Below are 15,277 nucleotides of genomic sequence, written 5' to 3' on the forward strand. Positions count from 1 at the left end.
AAACCTATACAGTGGTTGAATAATAAAATATACCGAAAAACCAAGAAGAGAAGAGATATATCTTTGTTTAACAATTTTGAAAAAAAAATAGTTGATGTTCATGGAAATATATAGTTATGTTTGATTTGTAACAAAATGTCAGGGAAAATTCGTGTTTGACTTAACAAATTGAAAAAAGGGAATACATAATGGAAAATTCCCAGTGATGTTACTTACTTTCATTTATGTCTAAATGTAATAAATAAGTATATATTGTACTAAGATGATTGATATCTATTCGTTTGTTCATAGTATTGGGCTCTTTCATGATTCCTACCATTTCAACAAAAGTTTTTTTTTGTAATTGTTTTCAACTTGTAAAATCATACTTTGTTCGTGATTTGGAAAATGATTTTTTGTAATACAATGCTCAGCCAAAGCACAAGATTTTTTATTGAGTCTTGTCACTTTTATGAGAAACAATTCGATCTCTAAATCTCAAATTTTCCAAATTACGAACAGACTTTTTCTTGAAATGGTAGAAATCATGAAACGGCCCAATACTATGAACAAACGAATAGATATCAATCATCTTAGTACAATATATACTTATTTATTACATTCAGACATAAATAAAAGTAAGTAACATCATTGGGAATTTTCCATCATGTATTTCTCTTTTCAATTTGTTGAATCAAACACGTATTTTCTCTGACATTTTGCTATAAATCAAAATCAAATATATATATATATATATATATATATATATATATATATATATTTCAATATTAAATTCTACAAAAAGGATTTGAAGCTTTATATCTTCTATTAATTATCTGCGAGCGCTTTCGACAGTTGGTAGTACTGTCAGCTTCTGGCACACCTCAAAATATACTGGCACCATACTCAAAAGTATAGAGTTTTGAGGAGTGCCAGAAGCTGACAGTACTACCAACTGTCGAAAGCGCTTGCAGATAATAATTAATAGAAGATATATAAAGCTTCAAATCCTTTTTGTAGAATTTAATATTGAAATACTCAAAATGAAGGAAAATTAGTTGCATCAATCAAAATATATATATATATATATATATATATATACATATATAAATATATATATATATATATATATATATATATACTTTGATTTGGCTAGTATAGACTCTTATGTTGAGTTTAAATCCTATAACTCAGTATATAGAGATTTTTCTCAACACCTCAGGTGGATTCAGGCACAAACACAACGATTACTTACTCAAACTTGATCTTACTTGCAGATGTTCCTGTGAAGAAATTGGAAAAAACACAACTGGTTTCAGAAAATGTAAAACAATTTTCAATAAGAAATGTTGAATTCAAAAATATATGAATTACCAAAAGAGAAAATTACCTAATTCTAAAAATGTTCCAAACCTACACCGAACTAATTTAGTGTGAATATCGGAACACCATCTTTGTCTTTGAAATGTCAGTTAATTATTCGGGGTCACTGTAACTTATTTGGTTTGCAAACGAGATTTCTGGATTTGAAGTTTGATTTTATTGTCCTGTTATTTCATTCTTGGAATTTTTTTTATATATGCATATATGTTACTTGAAGTGGAATCGGTAAATACCTGGTTTTCCTCCAATGTTGGTGTGTGGTGTGAGTTTTCTAAACTTCGGAGCTGGATCTTGGAAATCGGATTGGAATTTGGTTTATCAGGTTGGTTTTCACTGAATTTACTTTCACTTATTCATATTCAATACAATTATATACAATTTATAACTTTTCTTTATAATATTTTTCAAATTTCTGGAGACAGAAAATTTACGTGGCGTTCACCTTCGTCACCTTGAGAAGAATCCTCTTGTTGATCAAAAAGTTGAAAATCTCTTACTTTCCTCAGTTACCAATTCTCAATTTTTATAACTACAAATTTTCAACTTCAATATCAGAAAAAATACCTATCTATGATATTCATATTTGTTCTTGAATTTAGATATATTTTTACTTAACAATCATGTACAAAAATAGTTAACCTTACTTATGTCTTAATATAAATATTTTTCAAAAGCATCACTTGATGTCCGAATGTAAGTAAATATTCTATAACAATAATTTTCGAATTTTCCATCATTCCTACATATTTACAATTAGTTTATTATGTCTTTTCCGATTTTTCATAACATATATCAATTTGATTTCATCTGACATTTATTTATAATCTATATCGGTTATTTAGTTTTCGAAACTTAATGAAATTTGGTACACAAAACATCAAATTTAAATTTTCTACTCTTTTGTATTTGATTCCTGCCAAGTCCGTGAACTTCAATACATGTACAGGGTGTCCTCGCCTCGCTGTATTTCTGTATCTGAATTTTTCTGTAATGTTGTGAATATCTCTACACATTATTGTTTATGAGTATTGGTTGAATAATATATACCAAAAAACTATATATATATATATATATATATATATATATATATATATATATATATATATATATATATATATATATATATATTGCCTGTAGTTTTTCTTGAATCAATATAAGAAATTAAATTGAAAAAGTCCTGGACCGAGGATCAATTCCATCACATATTATTTTCTCAATACATATGCATCTTTCTAGGTACAATCATCAGATTTATTTTGATTTCTGTTATGGTATCAGCTAGCTATTATTCAAAAGTGGAAACAGATTCCAATTGAATTACTAGTGAGTCACTTGTATAATAATTTCGAAATTTTGGAAGCAAAATTCAGACAAACTCAATTATTTGTTGAATAAAACATTCTGTCAAGACTGTTTTTTGATAACTTCTTCGACCGATACGTTTGGTATCTTCCGGAAAATTGTATTAGCCTCTAATTGAGACAATATACATCAATAATGGATGATGAGTCTCATATAGACATCGTTGTAAGTAGTGATAACAAATTGCGATCACGTTGAGAGAATATTATGATTTTAACAAAGTTTTCATTGAAATTATAGTAATAATGAAACACCAAATTCGACTCCTGTTCATTAAAAACTATATTCCAACAGCCAAACAATAATTTAATAAGTTAAAATGTTACAAAATTATGGTTGCAGAATATGTTAACATATTGAATGGTAAAACTGAAAACTCTGGACTCAAAAACGAAACTGCTCTCACACCCGCACTTCAACACTTGTCTCGACTCGCGTTTCACTTACCAAGTTGGTATAATTAGGAGATGAACTGTGCTGGTTTGTAATTCGAATATTTTTTATATTTTCTCCCCTACAACGACCAGTCCACTGGTTGTTTTCCGGCTTGCTCAAGAATATAATTAGCTGCTGTAAAATGCCTACACCCTCTATAATCAGCAAGTTCGTTATTAGGGGAAGGGTGACCTGCTTTGAGAACCTTGTTATCTCCACTTGTATCCACATAGCTTTCCATTTGCCATGCAACTCTTCCCCACAACATGAAAATAACGAATTCTTCACTGTTTTTCGCGATATTTTGTATTTCCGTCAGCATCGAACCCACTATTTCCTCCCAGCCTCTATTTCGGTGAGACTGGGGAGCATTGTGGGTCACTGTTAATACAGAATCTAAGAGGAGAACACCCTGCTTAGCCCAATTTTCCAGACATCCGTGTTGTGGTGGAAACCCTTTCAGAGATGGAGCGTACATGGAGTTGGACACATCTTCCCACACCTCGTCTAAAATATTCTGCAACGACGGTGGAATATCACTGATGGAACTATTCACACTGAAGCCTATGGAATCCCCTAACTCTGGTGTTAAGTAAGGATCTTGTCCTACTATCACCACTTTTATCTCGTTTGGATTGCCAAACTTAGTGAAGGCCCATATATTCTCACTCACTGGATTGATCGGTTCTGAAATAGTTTCCAGAAATCTGTGCAGTTCTCCTAATTTTTCAACGTTTTTCACAAAAACTAAATTGAGTAGCGGAAACCATGAGGGGTTGATGGATTTTTTAATAACCACTTTGGGATATTTTGTACAGAAGTACTCGATTAGTGATTCGTTTTCACTCATGATTGCGATATTACTGTTTGTTCAGTAATAAATATTTGCATGGTAAAAGTGTTATCAGTTAAAATGATGTTTTCATGATATATCATATATTGTTTTCGTGAATGTGGTTGATGCAGTATCCGTTTCAATCGTGTTGATATATTGGAGCTATCAGTTGTTTCAGATAAAATGTTTACAAACCTGATAGAAAAATGAATTATCAAAACATAGTCGAGAAGAAAACTGAGTATGAATCTGGAAGCCAATGAAATTATAGCAAACTTTTACACTTTAGAAGTTTATACTCAAAAAACAGTAAGAACTACAAAAAATGTCTTTGAAAGAATACAGACATACAGTTCATTTCATTAATGTTTCCCCGCTTTTATTTTTGGAAAAGGTCAATTCAAAAAATTGAAATTTGGGATAATGAAATTAATGCATGAATACTTTATTTTGAAGTGAAATTGACAAATGAAACTTTCAAGATGGCGACTGGACGCCGTCTGGGGAAAAAAATTAAATATCACAGGCGGGTTGTGACACATCATTTTGAAGATCCTGACGAATACTTCACACTAAAACACTAAAATATACAGTCAATATTTTCACCTACTACAAAATGAAGGAACAGTTGATAATTTCCTGAAGACAAACACAGTAATATCGATATTTCTAGAAATATCCCTTTTTATCTGCCATATGGCAAATCCAACAACCCGATAAGGTTTTTAAGTTAATTTTTGTTTATTGAAACGACAAAAAATGTCAGTACGACAATGAACGTCATTGTTCAGTTAGAATATTCTCATTTAGTTTTCGGTTTTACTAGTAGAAAGGTACCATGTGAACAATCTCAAAAATGGTCAATTCTCGTCCACTGGAAGAAAAATTTCGATTTTTATTTAAGGTGAGACGCGTAACTTTCACGAGACCGAAAGGATTTTCAATGAACGTTTTCCGAATCGTCCTATCTGTAGAAAATATTTGAGGAAACTTGTATCCAAATTCACAACTACCGGTAGTGTACAAAACAAAAAGCCCCCAGGTCATTCGTCCATTCCTGAAGAACAGCGAGTGCAAATAATTGGAGAGATGGTAGTAAATCCTGAACAGTCCACTTATTCTGTCGCGAATGTTTCTGAGGTGTCTCCTTCTACTGTGTGGAGACTTTTGAAGAGGAATAGGTATCATCCATACAAAATTAAAATGGTAGACCAATTAACTGAAGATGACCCTGATCAAAGAATGGAATTATGCGAAATAATGACGGAAACCATTGCAAGGCATCCTACCTATCTACACAATATTTGTTTTAGTAACGAATGTACATTTTTTTCAAACGGCAATGTTCACAGACAAAATTGCCGTTATTGAAGTGACATCAACTCTTACGTTTTCCGGGAAATACATACCCAAAACCCAGTAAAATTAACGTTCGGGTAGGAATATTGGGAAACCATATTGTAGGACCTCTATTAATTGATCAAAATTCAACAGGGGAACTACTGCTGGAAATTACTGTTGACCCTCCTATCACTGAAATCGTCGAAGCGAATCCTGATGAATTCGTTATGGATATTGTATTTCAACAAGATGCACTACCACATTACTCTAGACGAGTGAGAAACTATTTGGATACTACTTTTTCGGGTCGATGGATTGGCCGTCGAGGTCCTACAGAATGACCAGCCCGCTCGCCGGATTTGCACCTTTGGACTTTTTTTATGGCGCTACATGAAGCAAAAGGTGTACAAAATTGAACCTGCTTCAATATTGGTTACACGGCAGAGAATAATAAATATTTGTAACGATATTGTGTTCGAAAATGTTCGGCGTGAAATATCGGATAGGCTATTCATATATCAAGAAGTTCATGACAACCATTTCGAGCATCTTCTGAGCTGACCTCAAGCTTATATTATGTAGTTAAATGTCAATGTATTCACGCAATTATTAAAAGTTTCGCCATTTTGTAGTAGTTGAAGACATTGACATTATATTCTATAGGTGGGATGCATTTGTCAGGAGCTTCAAAAAGATGTATCACAAGACCCCCCTTTCCATTTAATTTTTTTTCCAGATGGCGCCCAGTCGCTATCTTGAAAGTTTGATCTGTCGGATTTACTTCAAAAAAAGTATTCATGCATTAATTTTATTATCTTGAATTTCAATTTTTTGAATTGACCCGTTCAAAAAATAAAAGGGAGGGGAACATTAAAGAAATGCGAAGCCAGATCGGGTCGCTGGTGTTATTGTTTCAACAAGTATATTTCAGGGGTATATTGAAATTTTAGGAGATGCAAGATGATGGGACCACTCTAGGAATTACAAAAATATTATGATAAATAATTATTCGGGGTGTAACATAAGGTTGAAATATTAAGTGACGTATTCCTGAGACAATTTGAAGAAAAAAGTTTATATAAACTTGTGTCAGGAAATGCTTCGTTACGGAGATACAGGGTGTTGAAATTGAATTATTTTGTCCGTTTTTTAAAAAAAACTTCAACAAAAAATAAGTTATTTGCACGAATTTTGGTACCCAGATTTTTTTTGATATGAAAAATTTTAATTTTCTATTGATTTTCATGTAACATCTAGAGGGCTCTGCGTACGCTGTCATTATGTATTTCAAATCGCCGTAACTTTTTTGACAGTGGATTTTAAATACTTTTCATGAAAAAACTTAATTTCCACGCCATTTCTAAGTGAAAAAAGAACACCTCCTCAACAACGTTGGAGGTGATTGTTTTCGAGATATTTACAATTTTTTATATCGATGCATATTACTTAGCTCCTAGGACACTAAGTAAAATTTAGATCGTTGCGTCGTTGACGTCATTCTACAATTCTTGAGCGATGCTCATGCGACGGTATTTTTAGAACGAACTCCGCTGCCACATGCTTCATGCCCAAAATTTCCGAAAAAATTGCATGACATGCGCTAACCGATATGTCGACATCCTCGACGATTCTCCATAACAGTTTTCATTTTTCACCAACATTTTCAACGACTGTTGATGTGCTTGGGCGTCGTCATTCACATCTTCCTGACCTTCGGTGAAACGATTGTACCACTTGTAAAAAATGTTCTGACTCAGAGTACCATCCCCTTATGGCACTGTCAACATTTCAATTGTTTCAATTTGACGCAAATTCTCTAATCTATTCGTCAATACCAGAAAATTGTCAAATGCAAAACACTCCTAATTATTATGCCGCTCACCAACAAACTGAACATGTTAAACAGCTGAAACCTGAAATTATGAACATATGTTTGAGACGAGTGTACCAATATAAAAAATCGCTAATCGAATGATCGTAGTCCACGAAATTTGAATATTAATCTTATTTTTGAACAGACTTCATACATGGAATGTGGATAATACTATGAGGCTTTTGCGTACTACGAATAACACTTTAGGGGTAATGATTTTCCACTAATTGTTCATTTCACTACAAATAAAATGAGATTTTTTTATGGAGAACTTTCGAAGATACTAAAATTTGAAATACACGAAAAACATCTTTTGTATTTCATTTAATCTATATACTGTGTCCAAGATAAAAATGAACAGTATGGGGATATCGGAAACGGTAAGTTAAACGGGGTCGATTGAATTGAAGAAAAGTAGCGCATTTATGTGCCTAATAATATGCCATTTAGAAAGTTCTAATATTCCAAGAAGTTTCGGAGATATCAGAGAAAAACCGAAATTTGAGAGTTTTGTTTTTATTCTCTTCTAGCTTTATTTTCAAAGGAAATATAGAACAAATAGCACTTTGCCATGGCTACTTTTTAAGGACTAAACGAAAACGTAAGCAGAATTATTCTGCGACGTTTCGTTTTTTAGAAAACATCATCTTTGTATTTTTATAACCGGAACTAAAGTATATCCTGTATACGACTCCATTTTTCATTGTGAATATAGCAACGTATCACATGTATCATAACCATATCTCGCGCAAAATGAAAAGTGATTACTTAACCTGCTTTTCTTCAATTTAAATGCCCTGGAAAAAATGTCAAATTTTGATACATGAAGTAGGTACTTAAATTGATTAGTCTTTTTAATAATAAATTTTAACTCACCACTTGCCGGAATTTTTGCGTTGCTGAACACAAAGTCGAGTCGCGATATCAAAAGTTTAGTTTATAAAATGTAATTGTAATGTAATAGCAAGGAACTAATATGTTTTATAGGAAATAAACAGAAACTTATAGCAAGTGTTCAAATGAACCGTCGTTATTTTCTAAGCACAAGTACGCTCGTCTCACAGACGAATTTAAAACTTGAATTAACATATTCGGAACAATATTGTTCAAGGATGCATTAACGAGTCTTAGCAAATCTTCTTCAATTTGGAAGGAAACAGTCCAGTGGGGTTAGGTCGGGGAAACTTGCAGGCCAGGATGTATCACTGTGAATACCAATCCACTGTCCTCGGAAGCGACGGTTCAAATACATAATCACAAACAATTTTAGCGTTATGTGCTGGAGCACCATCGTGTTGAAACCAGCAGCTGTGCGTAATCGCTAAAGGCAAATTATCTAGAGCGTCATTGAAATCATTTACCAACAAATGTATGTACCGCTCTTTTGTTAAATTGTTTTAGTAGATGAAAGGTCCAATTACATTAGTACCGAAAATCCCAACCCACATGTTGAAATCAAAACGATGTTGATATCTGGACACTTTGTGTACTCGCGGATTTTGTTGTGACTAATAATGAACATTCCGCCTGGATTTGAATACTCCGGTATTATGTTTAATGGTGCGGATGGATATCTCAGGATTTTCAACAAAGGCATGTACACATCACGCTGATTATTAGATTGTTTCTGTCGGAAAACCACAGGTTTTTTGTATTCTTTTAAATTAAAAACTTAACGTCAAAAAGTTTATTTACCAGGTTATCGCCTCTGTGAATAATTATTAGCATCAGCATCAACACAATTTCTCTGGCACAAAATGTAACATGAAACAAAAACCAATTTTTCAATATTCGAAGAGCTGCCGTTTTCCATTTTTAATACAAATTAGGTAGTTAACGAGATGTAAAAGTAGGAACAGTAATATGTCAAAAATTCTACCACACAACAATATTATTATGACAACAGAACATTATGTGTCATTTCTACCAGCGCGTATTATCTAAAATTGAAGAAAAGCATTTTGCACGAGAAATGGTTTTGAAATCATATTGTGTGATACGTTGCTGTATTCACAATGAAAAATGGAGTCGTATACAGGGTATACTCTAGTTTCGAGCCATATAAAAATACAAAGTTGATGATGTTTTCTAAACATCCCTTTCCTTTGAAAATAAAGCTAGGAGAAAATTAAAACGAAATTCTGAAATTTCGGTTTTTTTCAGATATCTCCAAAACTACTCGGAATAATAAAACTTTCTTAATGGCACATTATTAGAATCATAAATGCGCTACTTTTCTTTAATTCAATCGACCCCGTATCACTTACCGTTTCAGATATCCCCATGTTGTTCAGTCTTATCTCACATTTGAATAACACAGTGAATAATTTGTTAGAGGTTCACGCATATACGTGGTGCCATTAAAATGTTTTGATTATTTTTTATGCAATATAATTTTTGATTGATGTCAACTTGACATCTTTTTCAATTGAAAAAACTACGCAATTTTTTATTCACAGCAAAATTTTATTTTACAAATTCGACTTACAATAGATTATATAAATTTACAAATTTTAAAATTCCAAATTGTGCATCATAGTTATCATAGTGATTGCAGTTTCATCTACAATACAACCGAATTCAAAAAAGAAACAGAACTAATGCTATTCAGTGCCACAAAGAGCAGAAATGAAACAACTCACAATGAAAGTTTTTTTGAATACTCTTTACGCAACCTTCATTTCAGTTGTTTTATTTTTGTTCTGGTACTTACTATACCTATAGTGATGTTTCAGATTGATACCGTATGTTTAAATACAGAAAAATACATAACATTAATTAAGACATTGCATACACCTTCAGAGCGATTGAAAATTAACATCCTTATCATCCGAATACGTGTTTATAGTGATATTATTAATTTTCCACTAAGTGCATATTCAGATTTTTTCCAAAATCCTCATCACCAACCAAGTTAAATAGATTGTTTCATTCAATTCAACATTTCTTTACGCAAATTTCAGTTTGACCACACATTCATACAGTTCATTATAATGGTGACTTGTCATATTTCATGCTACAGTTATAATTGTAAAAAACAAATAATTTCTTTGATAGCCAATCCGATAAGAGTTCTTTGAATTTGACTGGTTTTATTCAGCTTTGTCGTTTTCAGTATGACTAATGTCAAGTTTCCATATTGATTTTCAAATGAGAATGGAAAAAATTGATCTTAAAACTACAACTGTGAAATATCTTGGACGTGTGTAAGGACTGAAACTATGGATTTTCCACATATTTAGTTTTATTTGAAAATGAAATTCTATCCAAAATTTCTATTTGGCCAAGTTAAGTGAAATACTGAGTTGTGAATATTATATTCAAACTCCGAGTGAATATATTTGAACAATCAATTTTATTGTTTCTCTTACCTCTAACATACACTTTTTCTCCATGTAGTGTTTTTCTGTTGAACTGTTCTTTCACAATTTTCGAAAACAAAAGATATGAAAGATATATCAATATACCATAATTTTGGAGATAATGAATGAGGTAGTTACTAGTAACAATCAGTTTTTTGATGTAATCATATAACAAGACCCTACTTGTATTTTCAGGATATTTGAGTATCCTCTCCAAACTTGATCAATTATTACTGAGCATGATGAAGGGCTAGTATGAAGAAAATGAAAAAATAAAAGCTTTTTATGTCAGTTGTATGTATTTAAGTTGTGAAAACCCTGAAGGTGCATCTCTTTGAAAATATACAAACACCAAAAACTGAAAAGCAGCTTATCTGATAGACTATAAAAACAACCATTTCCTACGAATGTGCTAAAGAATACCCGGATTTCCGAACGCTTTGTGTTTTGATGTTGCAAGTACTGCAAAAATATACAGTGGCTGTTTCAGAAATAAGCAATTCAAATCTTTCACATATATTGATACATTCTGATTGATTAGCAGTCCAGTTAAAATTGATATTATTTCATGGGAATCAATGAATACCAATTCAATTAGGATAGTACTTTTTTCTGAAATTTTCACTATATGTGTAAATTCATCCCCTAATGGGGTATGTTCCTCAATTTGGGTTATTACAGCAAATGCAACTTTGAACAAAATGAAGTTGAGTTTATTTCATGAGTTTTTCAAATTCACTTCGATAAGTATTCAAATTGATGTTTCAAATGTTGGGTTTTAATTTTTGAAGGGATCTGTTTCTAAATAATAAATATTACTGGAGTTTTTTCCCAACATCAAATCCTTATTTTCAACACCTCGACACGTGTTTCGATCACCAAGTGATCATCTTCAAAGAGGAAGTTTTAATCTTCCTCCTCTTCTTAGTAATATTCATTACTACACCAAAGGTTCCAAACAGTGCATCATAAGATCTGTTTCTAATTCACATATTGGCAACAGCGCGTAAGTATATCAAGTTGAAATAATTTATACGTACCTATATATTCTACTTTAAAAAAGGAAAATTATCTTTATGAATCAACAAATAGGGCAAAATATAAATTATAGTTCAAAACCACCTCCACAAGCCACATAAACAACAATTGTTTTGTTATTTATTTATAAAGAGGAAGATAGGTTAGGTGCACAAAATGTCATATGTCACAGAATGTCTCGGAACTCGGAACATAAGTAAACAGAACAGAAATATGTCATCTTTGTTTGTCTCATCCAGGTAACAGATTCATTGTCCTTTATTAGCTATAACCGAGGTTGCGAAATGGTGAAATAGAAACGAATCCCATTAAATGTTGAATGCATTATTTCATTTCTCTTTTTCAAGTATTCAAATGATTTTTTAAAGAAAAAGGTTGAAATGATAAGTTTAAAATGCGTCAGGAGGAACATTCCCCATTGTCTGTGTGAATTGTTCTTGTTTTATATAAGCTAATTATCGATTGAGCGATAATATTTTCATATTTCAATATAACTTCAGGTAATATTATTTATAGTATCCGGGAATATTATTTATAGTATCAGGGGTTATTGGCAAAATAGTGAAACTTACTGCTCTTACACAACGACATAGATATTTCGATATGAAATAATCTCAAAAGATGTTGCTCTATTGATAAAAAAATGTTTGACTTGAATTTGAGTGTAACTTTGACAATGAATTATAGGAAGACTTTTCGAATGAAGAATGAAGGAAGAATTTTTATACGTATGATGATGACAATAAGGATAAAACACTTCAAATACAATAATGGAACTTATTAAAACATTTTTCTTTTATATATAAATTTTTTTTATTGGAATATCTTCTCTATACCAAAATAACTTATTTTCAAAAATTTGTTGTCAAGCCATTGTTAGATAATACTTTATTATTCAACTTTCATAATATTGGCTTTTATAGAAATGTCGACAACTTGAAGATTTGTAGTGAATCTAGCTTATCAGTAATTGAGGAGCTGTCTAAGAGAAAAATAAGTTTTTGAAGAAGTAAAATATTTCATTAGCAGAAGCCTGATTCATTAAAATATACAGAAATAACAATCATCAAACATCAACAGACACACTATAATATTTCATGTTGATGAACTTTTGAATTAATGTCCATTATGGAATTATTTTCTCACATTTGGTAGTAAAGAAAACAATTCAATAGCTTTTATTTACAAGAAAGAAATCGATGTTAATGAAATGGTTAATTTTGATCTGTTAAAATCGATTTTTCCGTTAACCGGCTGTCGCCCTCATATGAACGACAACCCCCAAAAATAGAAACTTATGAAAAGCTTAGGATTAATAAGGTCTCACCTTTCAACGTGCGATTCCTAGCACTTTATTGGAGTCAGTTAAGTCAAATGAGGTAGCTAATATTGATGTCATGATCCTTTCATTGACTTTTATGAAATCATTTTCAAAGAAAAACGCGATCTATAATCCCATAGCACTTTGCAAAGCAGTTGATCATCTATCGCGACTAATTTTTATGATTATACAAGGAAATGTTCCTCTTATTGAATTGTGAAATGAAATTAACGCATAGAAATTTTCGAGAGTTCGTGTTAGTTTCCAATGTAAACAGGCACCTTTGAGATATATCATATTCGGAAATAATTGGTTGACAGAATTTCAGAATTTCAGAAAGTTAATTGAGAACTTAAAACGAAAGAATTTCCAAATAACTTTCCAATGTACATTATTTCATAGAAAGAGACCTACTTTACTGTACTTTTTCAGATTCCTGTTGAAATATATTACAGTTTTGCGTTTGTTGGAAATTGATTTGAGAAAAATAATTCGCGAGTACCCTGTTGCTTCCTTGAACATAATAATGCTGATCAAATAATTTATCAGCCATTTGGAGTCATACGATGATGCAGGTCCATGATTATGAAAACAAAGAACTAACAACTATAAAAAGGCACGGGCCCTTTTTATAACGAGTGTTCTTGCTCCAGGTGGATAACATTGATTGTTAATTTTTTTCCAAATAATTTCAATTCTCACCTATTTTGTTTGAATCCATGAATCTTTTTTATTATTTTTTTTTCGTTTTCAAACTGTTGATGTCTAATGGATTTTGTGTTTGTCGTTTATATTTAATGAGTGAAAGAAATATTCGTTAAATGAAATCTGTTATACATATTGATGGATATGATGATAATTAGTTCATTAGTATATTTGCCAAATGATTGCCTCAACATTTTTTGTAGACGTTACTTAATCTATAATCAATGTTATATAATTATTATAAAAAATTATTGAAAAAATATTATAAAAAACTTCTTCTATGTGTTGATTCATTCGCCCTGTACATTCCTATGATATATTTTTGCAGTATGCATCTTTAATCGATAAATGCAATTCTTACTTGTTGTATACTGAAAGAAATTATTCAAAACCTAAAATTCAGGTGAAAATAGTAGCTGTCAATGAAATAATTGGCACTTAATTTAAGCGTTAATTAATAAACATTCCTAAAAGCTAAACACATTAAACATTTTTTGATAAATATTTGGAAGATACAGACACATTCATAAAAATTCAAAATTACATATAATTAGTTAATATTGTATACGGTAACATAGAGATATGGAATAAAATTTTCTCTTCTACTATTCAGTCCTTTTTTGCTATACAAATTCAAACTTCCTCAGCTATCGCTCTATTTATAAATTTACTAAGCCTCTATGAGAAGGCACAACAAAAATTGGTCAAATTACACCTATATTTTAATAATTTTGATTTGTATAAATACGATGATTGCTTCTGAAGAAAGATTTTTGATGTAACTGAAAAATATCTTTTTTCAAAGAATCATCAAGGGGTGAAATCTACTTACATAAAACAACTATAATCTATTAAATGGAACAGCCCTATAACATTTGGACTTTTCAAAATATTATCAACTAATTTTAATAATTTTTATGGAGTCAATTACTTTTTTTTTAAATCCGAATGTCATAAGACAGTCGTTATAAATGAAATATATTATTTTTAAAAATCATAAAGTTAACTGAAGTTAAAACTCTATATTAAAGCTGTACCTGGCTGATTTTCTCAATAGTATCTTATTATAACATCTAAATATTCATAAGTTAAAATAATTTATACTATAGTAAATGTATTAGGCTATACATTTTTCTAGAACTATAACCTACAATACAATAAGGTGGACCCGAATTGATTAATTAATAATACCTCTTTATTGCCAAAACTATGACAAGGACTAATTGTATTCCCAGTGTATTTGATCGCATGGATTTGGTACTACGTACGAAGGTACAGATGGGAAATTGACGATGGTATTGAAATTACCACGAAATGCTGGGTTGAACTACATTCTCCACTTCGGAGAAAAGCCACCGCATCCACCTGATTTATATCATACAGATATTTTCGAGTATTGAGTTATGGTGGATATGTTTCTGATGCTGATATAAGTAACAAGAAGTGCATTCTGTTCGCCCTGTAGTCTCATCAGAGATATATGAGTGGTCGAGAGCAGTTAAAACACATTCATAGAGACACATCAACTTTCGTCACTAATTTGTGCGTAATATTTGTAAAACCATTAGTGACTTCCAAAATTTGTTCTCATTATTCATAGTACGTTAGATGACAAAACTTCGACATTCATTTCTAGAGTATTC

General features: G+C 31.3%; 1 protein-coding gene across 1 annotated transcript; it reads right to left on the reverse strand.

Moving 5' to 3' along the window:
- Positions 1–3,238: 3,238 nt before the first annotated feature.
- On the reverse strand, positions 3,239–4,009 carry LOC111502451 (uracil-DNA glycosylase). Its single transcript, XM_023156539.2, has one exon. It carries the CDS (start codon positions 4,007–4,009, stop codon positions 3,239–3,241), a length of 771 nt encoding a protein of 256 aa, XP_023012307.2.
- Between the last annotated feature and the right edge of the window lie 11,268 nt (positions 4,010–15,277).

Source organism: Leptinotarsa decemlineata, unplaced genomic scaffold (genome assembly GCF_025532065.1).
Source record: "Leptinotarsa decemlineata unplaced genomic scaffold, Ldec_3_MD MMD2_tig00026282_RagTag_RagTag, whole genome shotgun sequence".
Taxonomy (NCBI): domain Eukaryota; kingdom Metazoa; phylum Arthropoda; class Insecta; order Coleoptera; family Chrysomelidae; genus Leptinotarsa; species Leptinotarsa decemlineata.